This window comes from Neolamprologus brichardi, chromosome 9 (assembly GCF_056152115.1).
Source record: "Neolamprologus brichardi isolate AB-2024 chromosome 9, ASM5615211v1, whole genome shotgun sequence".
Taxonomy (NCBI): Eukaryota; Metazoa; Chordata; class Actinopteri; order Cichliformes; family Cichlidae; genus Neolamprologus; species Neolamprologus brichardi.
Window position 1 is genome coordinate 6,256,513 of NC_142112.1, and position 14,145 is coordinate 6,270,657.

General features: G+C 39.0%; 1 protein-coding gene across 1 annotated transcript in view; it reads left to right on the plus strand.

Moving 5' to 3' along the window:
* Positions 1-352: 352 nt before the first annotated feature.
* rsu1 (Ras suppressor protein 1) overlaps positions 353-14,145 on the plus strand; it is a 43,211-nt gene continuing 29,418 nt past the window's right edge. The window contains exons 1-4 of the mRNA XM_006800862.3: positions 353-462; positions 613-727; positions 2,830-2,880; positions 8,573-8,693. Of these exons, the coding sequence (XP_006800925.1) occupies positions 619-727; positions 2,830-2,880; positions 8,573-8,693 (281 nt within the window). The 5' untranslated portion in view covers positions 353-462; positions 613-618. The remainder of the gene's footprint in view (positions 463-612; positions 728-2,829; positions 2,881-8,572; positions 8,694-14,145) is intronic.

A 14,145-nucleotide genomic window follows, 5' to 3' on the forward strand; every position in this document is an offset into this window, starting at 1 on the left:
AGAATAATAACATTTGTGAAATAAAATAAAATAAAATAGAAAATATACATTTTTAGCTTACTTTTTTACATTTTTGCTTGCACAAACTGGTAGTTATATTATCTTTATTTCTACAGGTAGTCCCAGAGACTCGATGTCTCATTTACAAGGGAGACCTGTATATAACTATTATTAAATAATAATAATAATAGTAGTTATAACGGCAGTAGTATCCAGTATCATTTATTTTTTTAAACTATTTTTAAACTTTAAACAATGTTGCTAACAACGTTGTTCACCGCTGCACTGAAGCCGAGGTGTGGCTGACGCGTCTAGGAACAGGAAATATCCTAGTATGGAATGGTAGTGCTCACATAAACTTCCGGTAGGGTGTGAGCTTGTAAGGACGGCTGTGTCAGGATTTTAAAAATCTATAATTCCTTCTTTTCTTTTTTTACATTTTTTGTCGGTCTTTTCTTAACGGTAAGCCCATCTCGTATGAACACAACTGTCTTCCGTTTTTTGCGTTGCTAAATAGAAGAATTGTGAAGAGGCGGAGCTTCCCCTTTTAGCGTTGCAGTGTAGCTACAGATTACGAGTTTCTGAACACGTCTGTTTCTTTTGGATTTTCAGGAAAAAATGTCCAAGTCTTTGAAGAAGATTGTGGAGGAGAGTCGAGATAAGAACCTTCCGGAGGTGGAGATGTGCGATAGGGGTATTTCAAACATGCTCGACATCCCAGGACTATGTAAGAAAAAGACCGTCTTCCATTTAAGCTCGAAACTTTCTTAAGCCTGCTAACGTAACAGTCAAAGTACCCTAGAAATAACACAGAAGTTACACACACAGAGAAAACTGCTTGGTGTCCCCACTCCTGACTAATATACATTGTTGAAAGCCATCTGCGACCGTCACTTCCAACTGTGGTATTCTAATAGCGTCACGTTTAAAGCGTGTGTACCGTTGTACAGTGACTATAATGTGATGTGAAAAGCTGTTGTTACTGGCCAAAACAGAATTATATATTCACTTAAAATAAGTAGTAACGAAATTGTTTTGGTCAGGTGTTTGTTGTAATAACGCTTCTTGAAACAGGGCAGGCTGTTTTGGCTGTGTATGGTTCTTCCTCATGCTGCTGAGGCCGTTTGTTAAATGAATAGATCATTAAGTTTTCAGTATGTCAGTTTTCTTCAGACTTAATTCATTCAGTCCAATTAGCAGAAGTATCAGTAGCACAAGATTTGGAAGTTTTTCATGGGCAGAAACCACATACTCATACTCTACTTTGTTGCTTAAATTTGGCACCATTTAAGGGCAAATAATAGGGGTGGGGGAAAAAATTGATACTGTGTAGTATCGTGATATTTTGTTTGCTAATAATGTATCGATACAGGGACAGCAGAAATCGATATTTTGTTACAAAAAAGTTTTTGTGGACTGGAACATGCTCTGACTTCAGAGCATGTTGATCAGCTCCTTTTTCTGAGCAAGAATCCTGACATTCCTTCACTGTCCAAATGTGTTTAACTTTTTTTTTTTGGCAGCAATAAACATGACAGTTTACTTATTTTCATTTAAGACATGTTTTATTTTAATTAAGTTTAAAACTTTTTTATTTAATGTAAAATTATATTTTGTTTTAATTTACTTTCAAATTCTTCAGTTGCTGAAGGGGCTGCATAGTTTTCATATTGCATAGTTCAGAATAGCTATAATTGTACCAGATGGTTGTGTTCAGTTAAGTTGGACTAGACTGTAATACAAACCGTTCAAGTTTGTCAACAATAAAACTGAAATGAGAGAAAGACTGAGTGTGAGACTTTGATATTAGATACAATAAATATTGATAAAGTTTACCTTTATGTACAGAATCTGAATATCGCAAAATATTTTTAAAAATTGCAATAATATCGTATCGTGTGTTAAGTATTGTGATAATATCGTATCGTGGGATGTATGGTGATTCCCACCTCTAGCAAATAATCAGAAATACTTTATTAATCCTCAAGGAAGTTATGGAATAAACAGGCTTTCTAATGGTATCCTGACATTTATTGTTCATATGATTGTTGGGTTTTTCTCTGTATCTATGAAGCGCCTTGAGGCGACTTTTGTTGTGATTTGGCGCTATATAAATAAAATTGAATTGAATTGAATTATTGGCAAAAAGAATTGTTACAACAAAGAAATTGGCCAAACAAATGTTCCCTTACTTTTTGAACTGAGTTCTTATACATAACTCTGTTTTGCTTCAACAATAACTTTTCATAGGTTCTGCATAGGTTCTCTCCGGGTTCTCCAGCTTCTTCCCACAGTTCAAAGACATGCAGTTAGTGGGATTAAGTTAACTGATGATTCTAAATGGGGCCTAGGTCTGAGAGTCAGTGATCCCATGATAGCTGGGAGAGACTGCAGAACACCTCACACCCCTCACTCCACACGAACAGGATAAGCAGAAGAGAATGAATGGATGTATAATATAAACATTTGCCTACAAGTGGCTTGATGCAAAAGTACCGTGAGAGCAACAATACATACATGCGGGCCCATGGAAAGACTTTGTATCAAGGAGCCTTTGTCAGGAGCCTTTGTATGCAGGTTCCTGATATTGCAGCCCATGAAAAATGAACTCGGTAACATTTTGTATTAACTGCCTGTCAGATTTAACTGCTTATGAGCTCAACCTCATTCCAGATTGTTCCAACTTTAACTCTTGGTTATACAATGTATTATATATTTACTACTTGTATTCTGTGTTGGGGGTAACAGTGCATCAACATAACACACACTTGTACCTTGTCATCACTTTGTCACCTTGCTTTGTTGACTTGATGTTCCTTGTCGTTTCAGTCACCCTGTCTAATATCACTCAGCTGGTCCTCAGCCACAACAAGCTCACAGGTAACTCTTATCTCTTTCTCTGCTCTCTCAGATATTGAGCTGTTTAACATCAAACAACCCTGTGAAGCTTGCCATCATTTTAACTATTGTCAGATCTAGAGTAAGGCATATTGTAAAATAAATAGCCTGCAGGGTATGTTAAAAGGAAAGCATTGGCATATTAGAATCAATAAAAAGTCCTATTCAAATCACACATCTGGACAGCATCAACTAACCATAATATCCTGTTATGTCAGTGGTAGGCCCAGTCTGTGTATTCACATTCATACTGTTCTCTTTTCACCACTAAAGCTGGGATTTGAACTCATTTGTATCCCATTGTACATCTATAATGACAGTAAAGGCATTCATTTGTGCAACAGGACAAGCAGTAACAGATTGAAGACTTGTAGTTTATAAATACAGTTGCGGTCAAAAGATTACATATACTGGGCATGAATATAGTGATGAGTTTTTGCAAACTTTTGACCACAACTGTAAATAAATTGATGGTGCCCTGAACCAGTCCACCCCTCGTGGTATATCAGACAGAGATAGGAGCCCATCTCTCAGTCCCGTTAGATAGCATCGCTGGGCAAGTGAAGCATGGCATGAATTTGAAGCAAGGTCATGTTGTGTATATACTTGCTGTATATTGAGTGAACAGTAAACCCTGGTTGGAGTTTCAGATGGTGTAGACATATAAAGGAGTTCCATTGGACTACTTGTAGTGTTCATGTTGATTTATCATTTCACATCCTTGTTTAACTAGCTCTGTTCTAAGAGCTGTTTGCATAAAATCCCCATACATACATAAATACACTTGACCTGCAGGATGTTTAACACCTGAAACAAAGACACCGTTTATATCATAAATAGGGAACTGGAGGGGACTACTTTGTAATATCTAATGGCATTGAAGTCATGTGATTGTATTTTGCACCAGCAGAGGTCATCACAGGCTCACTACACACATTCACTAAAGCTGTTTTTATACTGGTATGAAGCTACATCTTGGGTTTTGGTTATCGTGTCTTGCTGATTGATGTGATGTTAATAAAATGATAATTTACATTTTTCATAAAAGCTAATTATGAGAAATATAAACTAAATGTAAAACTACATGAAGAAGTAGGATGTGTGTGTGTGTGTGTGTGTTCAAAGGTTTCCTAGGTTAACAGATCAAGGGATTTTCACTATAGTGTTTTTAAGCATTCCTATTTGCACACAATAACTGAATTAATTTAGAGAAAATAAGACCAGGATCAATATTATTAGTCGCCTAAAAAACTGACGTTTTTATTGAGCCGTAGCACAAACCACTGCTGTGCAGTGATATGCCTTAGCTTAAAGCTTGTAAAATCAAGGTAAAACTGAGAGTTAGCTTCCAATTTATACACATTATAAAAACTTCAGCAAAGGCTTGAGCTGTAAGCAAAACATTTCAAAAACTAGTGAGAGATGTGTCTAAAAGTCCCAAAAAATACAAATGGTAAATGGCCTGCATTTGTATAGCGCTTTTCTAGTCCTTAAGGACCCCAAAGCGCTTTACACTACATTCAGTCATTCACCCATTCACACACTGGGGATGGCAGCTACATTGTAGCCACAGCTGCCCTGGGGTGCACTGACAGAGGCGAGGCTGCCGGACACAGGCGCCACCGGGCCCTCTGACCACCACCAGTGGTGGTGAATGACTTGGCTAAGTTGTGAATTGTAGTTTCATAGAAGACAATCACTAGACCTTGCACATCAATGGGCTAGGAGGGTACGGACCAATAAGAACTCTACTTGTGATATAGACTCAAATACGCTAAAGATGATCTGGAGAAAGATGCTGGAAGCGCATCTTTTGGTCACTTTGAAGAAACACCTCAAGCAGTCAGCAGCAAAACTGAATCTGGAGACAATACATTGCTGCTGGTGAATTTAGTTTCTTTTTAAAACAAGTAAAATCGTGTAAGCATCCAAAATAAAACTCGGATGTTTGGTGAAGCTGTGTGAAAAACAGCACGTCGGAAATACTTTTTACTCTAACAGTTACAGTACAGTGCAGTACTATAATATAAATGCACTGTTATAATTGTAATACTATAAACCCATTCACAACAGAAGTCATGTCAAGGTGGTTTTTATTGCAACGTAAAGACTGTATTATAATAATAGAGGAAAGATGATCCTCTGTCTTAACACTTGTCTTAAAAACTTGACAGTCTATAGTGTTTGTAGTATTATATTGGATCATATTACCTTAGAACTCCAAAGGAGTGGAAACGGTGACTCTCCTAACAGAAATGTTTTCTTTTCAGGATTCTGGTTTATATTGTTCTATACGTTTGATTCTATCCCATTCTCACACCTGATCTTTCTGTGTCGTGATTTTTCAGACCATTTAAATCAGAATCAGAATCAGAATCAGAAAGGGTTTTATTGCCAAATGTTGAGCAGGTTTACAACATTAGGAAATTTCTGCGGTACTTAGTGCAAACATACTGTCATAAACGTTTAAATAGACATGAAAATAAAAATAAGAATAAGAATTAAAAGTGCTAAGTAGATAGATATATACATGAGTGCAGGTGGTGATCAGTGCCAAACATGGAATGATGCAGTGAACACAGCGTAGGGTCATGTGTTAGTGGTGCGAACAGTCATACGGTTATTGTTCATGAGTCCAACAGCAGAGGGGAAGAAACTGTTCTTATGGCGAGAGGTTCTGGTGCGAATGGACCGGAGCCTCCTGCCTGAGGAGAACAGGTCAAACAGTCTGTGTCCAGGGTGAGAAGGGTCAGCTGAGATCCAAGCTGCACGTCCCAGTGTCCTGGAGGTGTACAGGTCCTGCAGAAATGGGAGTCTGCAGCCAATCACCTTCTCAGCAGAGCGCACAACACGCTGCAGTCTCTGTTTGTCCCTGATAGTGGATAGTGGACATGATTAATGATGAATACTACTGGCATAAAGGAGGTATTGAAGACCTGCTGCACCAAACTTTTTTATGTCAGTGTTTTCAAGCATGGCTGAAAAGGTTATTATTATTATTATTATTATTATTATTATTATTATTATTGGTATTTCATTGATAGTGGCCCACAGGAGGAATGAGAAGAGACTTCACTGACACTTACACACACCTTACTGTTTGCTGTCATATTATCACAATTATATGTGGTTTGCAAGACTGCCGAGTCCTCCTTCACTAGCATATACTGACACTTTCACGCTGGTCTTGTGTTTATTCAGTTTGTATGTCTTCAAGTCATGTAAAACACTAGCTTATGAGTTAAAAAAACTAAATAAGGTGATCTAATAATGCCAAAGAATGTACAGTATGTCTTTCATTTAAGAAATAATTAGTTATTATGTGGTTTACATTTCTTCCCCACAGCAGTGTAGAGGACATAACAAAAAGATATACACGCAGCACGGAAAATAAGTATTGATTGCGTCACTAAATATGTTTCTAATTGGGCATTAGGGACATTAAAATTCTTACTAGATGTTGGTAACAACCCATCTAATCCACACATGCATAGAAATCAAATCATAGATGTCCATAAATTATGTGTAAAATTAAGAAATGACACAGGGAGAAAGTATTGCGCACATGAAGAAAGAGGGGCGCAAAAAGGCATGGAAAGTCACGACACCAGCTGAAATCCATCAGTAATTAGAACGTAATCCTGCCACTTAGTGCAAATTAATGTCAGCTGGTTCAGTCCAAACTGATGGCCTGTAAATGGGTGTCACACAAGAAACATCTCATGATGGGTAAAACCAATGAGAGCTCTCTCAAGACCTTCCTGATGGCATTGGTTACAGAAGAATATCTAGACTGTATGCATGCTTACCATGCAAGACTACATTGTTGAAGGAAAAGCATATTGAAACGCGTTTAAAATTTGCTCAACAATATTTAGATAAGCAAGGAGAATATAGTCTGGTCAGATAAGACCAAAATTGAATTTTTTGGATGCCATAATAAACACCATGTTCGGTGGTCAAAAGGCACTGCATATCACCCTATAAACACCATACCAACAGTGAAGTTTGGAGGTGCTAACATAATGGCGTCGGCCTGTTTTTCAGCGTAGGGCACTGGCACGCTTCATGATATAAAGCAAAGGCATCATTCACACCTACTGGCTAAAGAAGATATGGCCGTCTGGCAGTACAAACGAATGAGCTGCTAATGAATGAGACGCACCTGCAATGGCTAACAGAAGGCCTGACAGTCCTGATCCTGAAGGGTTCCCAAAAGGGAGCGGTCCTGTCCAACTAGTGACCTCAGGCGTCACAGCAGCTAAGATGAGCAGGCACATGACTCAACACATGAGCAGGGTCCAGAAGGGAATTGGAAGATTCACCAGAGGGGTGAGCTTGTGATGCGCAAGGTCTTAGTAGACAGAGTAATCACTCAAGACTGCAATACCACACTGACCAACCTGTGCATTACCTAGATTGTCTATACAAAGGCCTATGACTCAGGACCCTAACAGCTTTCATTAGAAAATCGATGAGGATGTGGCAAAAAACACCAGATGCCAGCATAAAGCCGATTGCACGTGTCACCATCAAGTGTGGAATTTACCAAGGAGATAATCTGTCCCGAATGCTGTTCTGAATCGCCCTGAAACTCTTCGGGTCCTGTGTTGTGTGGGGCAGCATCCCACCATCATCCCAATCTGCTCCTAACAACTATAGTTAATACACTTATTATAAATCTGATAGGTGAGCTTGTGCTAGGCTAATGCTGTGCATTAAAAGAAGCAAGAAAGGTGAAGTCCAATCCCACCCAATGAGAGACCAGGGAGCAAAGGCTGAACCAAGAACCTACCATCCCCACCCAGTCCTACAATTCCACCCCAGTCTTTAGCCCACCATAGCCCAAGACGGGCATGCCATTAAGATAAGCTACTTATATGTGGTCAATCTAACAAACAGTGGTAATACCTTCATATATAATTTCTTCCAAACTCTTTTGACCACATATAATCTTAAATTGGACTGAAACAATATTTACCTTACAGACACAGACTTTGTGTTTTGTGTTAATGTTGTTTTTGTTGAAGGCTTGATCTGAATTCCACAGATTTATCTTCAATTATTTTTAAAATGTAGAAAGTAGATATTGCACATTTCAACTAACAAGTTAAAAATACACACACACACACACGTTCACGCGCAAGTCTTATGAGTATGCCCAGACCTCACCGCTTTAACACTCATCCTCCTGGCAGCATTCATGTCAGGGCCTAGTTGGTTTACTCTTTTCTTCTAACTTGTCTCTGTTCAAATGTCCAGCCCACCGATCATCAGTAGAACTGTAAATAGTAGGGAAGAGTGAAACTGCCTCGTTTATACTCTTCAATCTTATATCAAGGTTGGTCAACACAGTGTTTAATGAAGTTGATGATGATGAACTGGTGATCAGAGTTGGGAAGGCGATGTTCTTGTCACAGTATGTATGTTTTTGTTGTAAACAACCTGGTAAATGGTGGGTGTGTAGGGTTAGTTAAAAAGTCAGTTGTCTCGGAACAAGGCCCGAGTTGCTGATGGTATCCTCGCTGTAGAGATGGTACCTGTGTGACAGGTACAGTTTCTTCCCCACACTGTCAATATTTTCAGACATCCAGGAGAAGTGTGTTTTTGTGCTAATGTTCCCAGTATGCTGGATATACTTATCATTTATTTTCCTTGTGTTGGTGTTTTCCAGCTGTCCCTGCTAACATCTCAGAACTGAAGAACCTGGAAGTTCTAAACATGTTCAACAACCAGATTGAAGAGCTTCCTACTCAGATCAGCAGCCTTCAGAAGCTGAAACACCTCAACCTTGGGTATGTGCTATTGTTACCTTGTTTACAATCGCCACCTACTCTTTATTGTTCCCTAGCTGTCCATGCTGGATATAGGTGGGAATGGCCAGAAACCCTACAATATAATATTGTCACAATACTTTGCTCATGATACAGTGTTTTGGGATTTTTAATATTTTGAAATATGTTAAGTACTGCAATACGATACATTGCAGTTTGTCACATTTTTTCAACGGTGAATTATGCCCTCATAATTATCTTTCATTACCTGTTTTATCTAATAAAGTTGTTTGCTTTATGTTATTTTATTTGCTACACAGGGAGATTCTCAAGCATACCAACACTGTTACTAAAACTTACCATAAATGTTGGAGTCAGACTGCTTTCAGTTCAATTCAATTCAGTTCAGTTTTATTTATGCAGCACCAAGTCACAACAACAGTCGCCTCAAGGTGCTTTATATTGTAAGGTAGATCCTACAGTAATACACACAGAGAAAAACCCAACAATCATATGACTCCCTATGAGCAAGCACTTTGGTGACAGTGGGAAGGAAAAACTCCCTTTTAACAGGAAGAAACCTCCGGCAGAACCAGGCTCAGGGAGGGGCGGGGCCATCTGCTGCGACCGGTTGGGGAGAGAGAAGGAAGACAGGATAAAAGACATGCTGTGCAAGAGAGACAGAGGTTAATAACAAGTACGATTCAATGCAGAGAGGTCTGTTAACACATAGTGAGTAAGAAAGGTGACTAAAAAGGAAAAACCCAATGCATCATGGAGTCCTCCAGCAGCCTACACCTATCGCAGCATAACTAAGGGAGGATTCAGGGTCACCTGGTCCAGCCCTAACTATATGCTTTAGCAAAAAGGAAAGTTTTAAGCCTAATCTTGAAAGTAGAGATAGTGTCTGTCTCCCGAATCCAAACTGGAAGCTGGTTCCACAGAAGAGGGGCCTGAAAACTGAAGGCTCTGCCTCCCATTCTACTTTTAAATACTCTAGGAACAACAAGTAGGCTTGCAGAGCGAGCGCGAAGTGCTCTAATAGGGTGATATGGTACTACAAGGTCATTAAGATAAGATGGGGCCTGATTATTTAAGACCTTGTATGTGAGGAGCAGGATTTTGAATTCAATTCTGAATTTAACAGGGAGCCAATGAAGGGAAGCCAAAACAGGAGAAATCTGCTCTCTCATTTTAGAGATGTTGCGCAAATGGAAGAACGCAGTCTTACATATTTGTTTAATATGTGCGTTGAAGGACATGTCCTGGTCAAAAATGACTCCAAGGTTCCTCACAGTGTTACTGGAGGCCAAGGTAATGCCATCCAGAGTAAGAATCTGGTTAGATACCATATTTCTAAGATTTTCAGGGCCAAGTACAATAACCTCAGTTTTATCTGAATTAAGGAGCAGAAAGTTAGCGGCCATCCAGGTCTTTATGTCTTTGATACATTCTTGCAGTTTAACTATTGGTGTGTGTTATCTGGCTTTATAGATAGATAGAGCTGGGTGTCATCAGTATTGCAGTGAAAATGAAAATGTACACTATGTCTTCAGTCCATTAGCCTGCGATTAAATGGTGTCAAGATGGCTATCAAATAAAATCTTTTTCTGATTGTAAAGCAATTAACTGTCATAAATCATCAAGAATCAAATATCTCTAGATGTTTACATTTAACAGAAATTTGAATAAAACCTTTACATTTGTGCTCTGCAACCTTCCAATTCTAAAGCAATATCACCAGAGTGCAATTAGCTGGCAGCCAGTTGAGGCGAGTCGCTTCAAATCAAAAAGACTCATTCAGACTGATGACAACATCAGTCTGAATGAGTCTGATGAGTCAGTTGGCAATCTGTATTTTTAAATTAGACAGCAATCATTTTCAAACCTTTGACAACTTTGCGGAGAGCAATTGTACTCAGTCCAAGTCAGACTGCATCGTTTGAATAGAGGTAAGTGAGAAAAATTGATATGGCGCAGTATTGTGATATTTTGCATGGCGATATAGCATCGATCCAGAGACACTAAATATCAATATATTAATAAGTGAATCAAAATAAATAAATGAACAATAAAAAAATGAAAATATTGTGGAAGACTCTTCAGCTAGCAGAAAGGCTCATCTATTGCACCACTATACTGTGATAACTTCCATTTACAACTGCAGTATAATATTACTAGTATAATATGATTAACTACATGTTCAATTTCACTTGCCAGCACCCAGGGCTAACTACTGCCAGGTCTGTTTAATCACGATATCATCTAAATATAACCTAAAGCTAACACAACATTTCACGAAAACATCGTCGTACCAAGAATCAAACACGTTGGTGATAGTGTGATGGTGCGGGGCTGCTTTGCCGCTTTGGGACCTGGACAACTTGTCACGAATTATGGTCTCTACCAGAAAATAGGATGTCCAACCATCAGTTTGTACCCTGATGCTCAAGCACACTTTGGTTAAGTAGCAGGACAATAATGTAAAGGACATAAGCAAGTCTATTTCTGAATGGCTCAACAAAACTAAATGAAGGTTTTGGACTTGAATCTAATTTCAGTGCTTTGGTGTGACAGGCCATTCATGTTTGAACGGGGAAATACTTTCTCACACCAGTGTGTACACATTACTGTATACAGTAAATTTATCTCTTTCCACCTTTTTAAGTCTGTGCAACCTCAGGTTGCTGCAGCTTCGATTTGATTACAGCAATTTATCTAAATTGGTTTGTTTATTTGATGAGCAGCAAGTGATTAAAAGAGCATGTGTTTGATGCTTGAACCTCAGCTCAAACACACAGCCTTTATGTGACTCTTTGCTGGGTTATCTCCAGTGATTTACAACACAAATAATGCTCAAGAGTTTTCATTTATTGTTTTAGTGTTACAGAAAAACTACAAACTAATCTAATCAAAACTGCAGTTTCTGTGTCACAAATTGGAAGTGAATGTATGTGTATGTTTAGATATGAGTGCAGCCTCACACAGGCAGGATGTCAGTGACAGGAGGATTAGGAGAGGAGCCATGGTGTGTATTGATCCACAAACAAACATGATCTGGATAGTCTAAGCCTCAAACTACTATTCAGGCTGTGCATTCACTTTTCATTTTCTGTTTATTTTTTTGTTTTGTGAGTGTGCGTCTGTACGTGTGTGCGCATGTGTATGTGTGTCGCTGGACTTGCATTGATGTGATTGGACCTCGTAGGTTCGTAATTTCATTTGCCAAACACATAGAAGTCAAATAGAACGGTTGTCCCTGTGACCTGTCAGCTCCTTCTACCTGAAAGCATATATGTGCATAAACTCAGCTGGTGTCTCCTCCATTATCAAATCCTCCTTTTCTGTTAATCTGTCTGTTCACACCTTTTGTTTGTTTTGTTCCTATTTATTTGGTTACGATGTTCATGATAATCATCAAGGACAAGGCAAAAACAAAAAATTCAGATTTGTACCATGGGAATCTGTAATTGTGGAAATGCAAGATCAAGAAGTATGGCCACATTTGAGATGATTTCTCATCTGTAAATTTAGAAATCATATTACAGTCACTAAGGAAAGAAATCACAATGGGTTCACCCGAAACCTTGGCCTATCCGGTCGTTAAGTGATGACGTGACGAATCCTACTTCCGGGCCTAAAGTAGTCTGCGTTTAATATGGATTTTGTGTTGTTAACATGTTTAATGTTATGTATTTTCTTCTATTTAATCTCAAAAAGCTCCTAAAACAGTCAGTGATCACTGTTGACCTCCCTCGGCTTTTATTACCGCTAATCATTTATTTAAGCTCAGTTTTTAAAACCTTAGGATGTAACTACAGCCCAGCCCATGCAGCAGTATATGAATGACTAACCTCGTATTGTGGATGGATTATCTCAGTTGTTCTCCTGGCTGAAGTTTGGTCCTTTTACAGCATCCTGCCATGCCATTACATTTGTTCCTGACCACCGAGAACACGTTAACTTTTATCGAGTGGAAAAAAAGTTAGCTTGTTCATATTATGCTAACATAGCTGTGTCGCTAGCGGTCACGTAGCACATCATTATATACCAGCTAGCCCAACTTCAGTAACCCTACAAACGTCACTGCTGTTTAGTTTTCTGTCTTCATTTATGTTGGAAGTGATAACAGAGCTGTACGTTTTAATTTGTTTCCAAAACCCCGCAGTCAGGACATGCTATATTGTATTTAGATAGAAGCTAGCGAGCTAACTTCCTGCTAACTTCTAACTCCGTTAAATGTCATAAATTCCGTTTTCATGGATGCCTGGATGTTAAACTCAATTGTTACACCTGGTAGAGCAGAACGCTGATCATTTTATTAAAGATGAAAGACTTTAGACAGTTTTTTAACTCTCAGTAATGCCATAGTGATCGTTTGATATATGCACCTGCAGCGGAGTTTAGGCCCAGACACGGCTAGTGACGTCAGACTGAACGACCGGATTGTGACCCACACCTGTTTTCCAACCTGGGCTCATGTGATTAGGTAGAGGATCAAAAGGGGGTCCATGACCTTCTTGGGGATGCTCCCAATAGTGCTTAAATCTGGGAACCTCCGCTAATTGCTTGTAGAACTGAAGAAGCTCTTCAAATGAGAGAAACTTAAAGAAGTCCGGTCATCTTTCTTTTCAAGCTCCTTAGACTGTGTCCATGTAGTGTAAGGAGAAAAAAAACTGCCCCTTTTGTTCACATAGACTACGATCAGCTGGATTCAGTTTGTGCAGGGAGGAGAGAGAGCTTGAAGTAGTCTATAAATATTGATGAGTTACGATTTGAAAGAGCTTTTATTATTGCTGCATGAAAACACAAGAACATGACAGCAAAATGCAAACTACAGGTTAAAAAAAAACTATCCACTGCTGCTGATTCAACATGGACTCAAAGACAGCATGTTAACAGTAGGCCAACAGTGAAGAATGCAGAAGAATGGTAAATCAGAGTGTATGCTGATCCCAATCAAATGGCCAATGTTTGATTTTCAACAGCCAACAAAAGCAGTAGCATTGTAGCCTCCATTTCTACCTGTACCTGTTTCTAAAGTAGAATAGCTATGGTGATTGCTGTGAAGTGTGTGTCCTATTTAGGTTGGGGATCTGTGATGCATCAGATCTTGATGAATGGAATACTTAAGCTTAAAATCTTTAATTCTGGCAGAACATGGCTTAGAGTGGAGCAGCCATATGCCGCAACCAATTATTGCATTTTGTAGCAGTCACCTGATCCAGCTCTAATTATATACTTAAGCAAAAAGGAAAGTTTTAAGAAGTTCCTTGGACGTAGAGAAGGTATCTGACTCTTGGTCAAGGTGCAACTTTCAAAGGGACGTTTAACAAAATGTTAGTAGGTGGTATGTATACTTTTGCCTGATACTGTGGCATGCAGACTGGGGGAGCCAGGGATCGAACCATCAACCTTCCCAAAGATGAGGATTGTATATTAATTTTCAGCCTTGTCCCTTGCACACACAGAT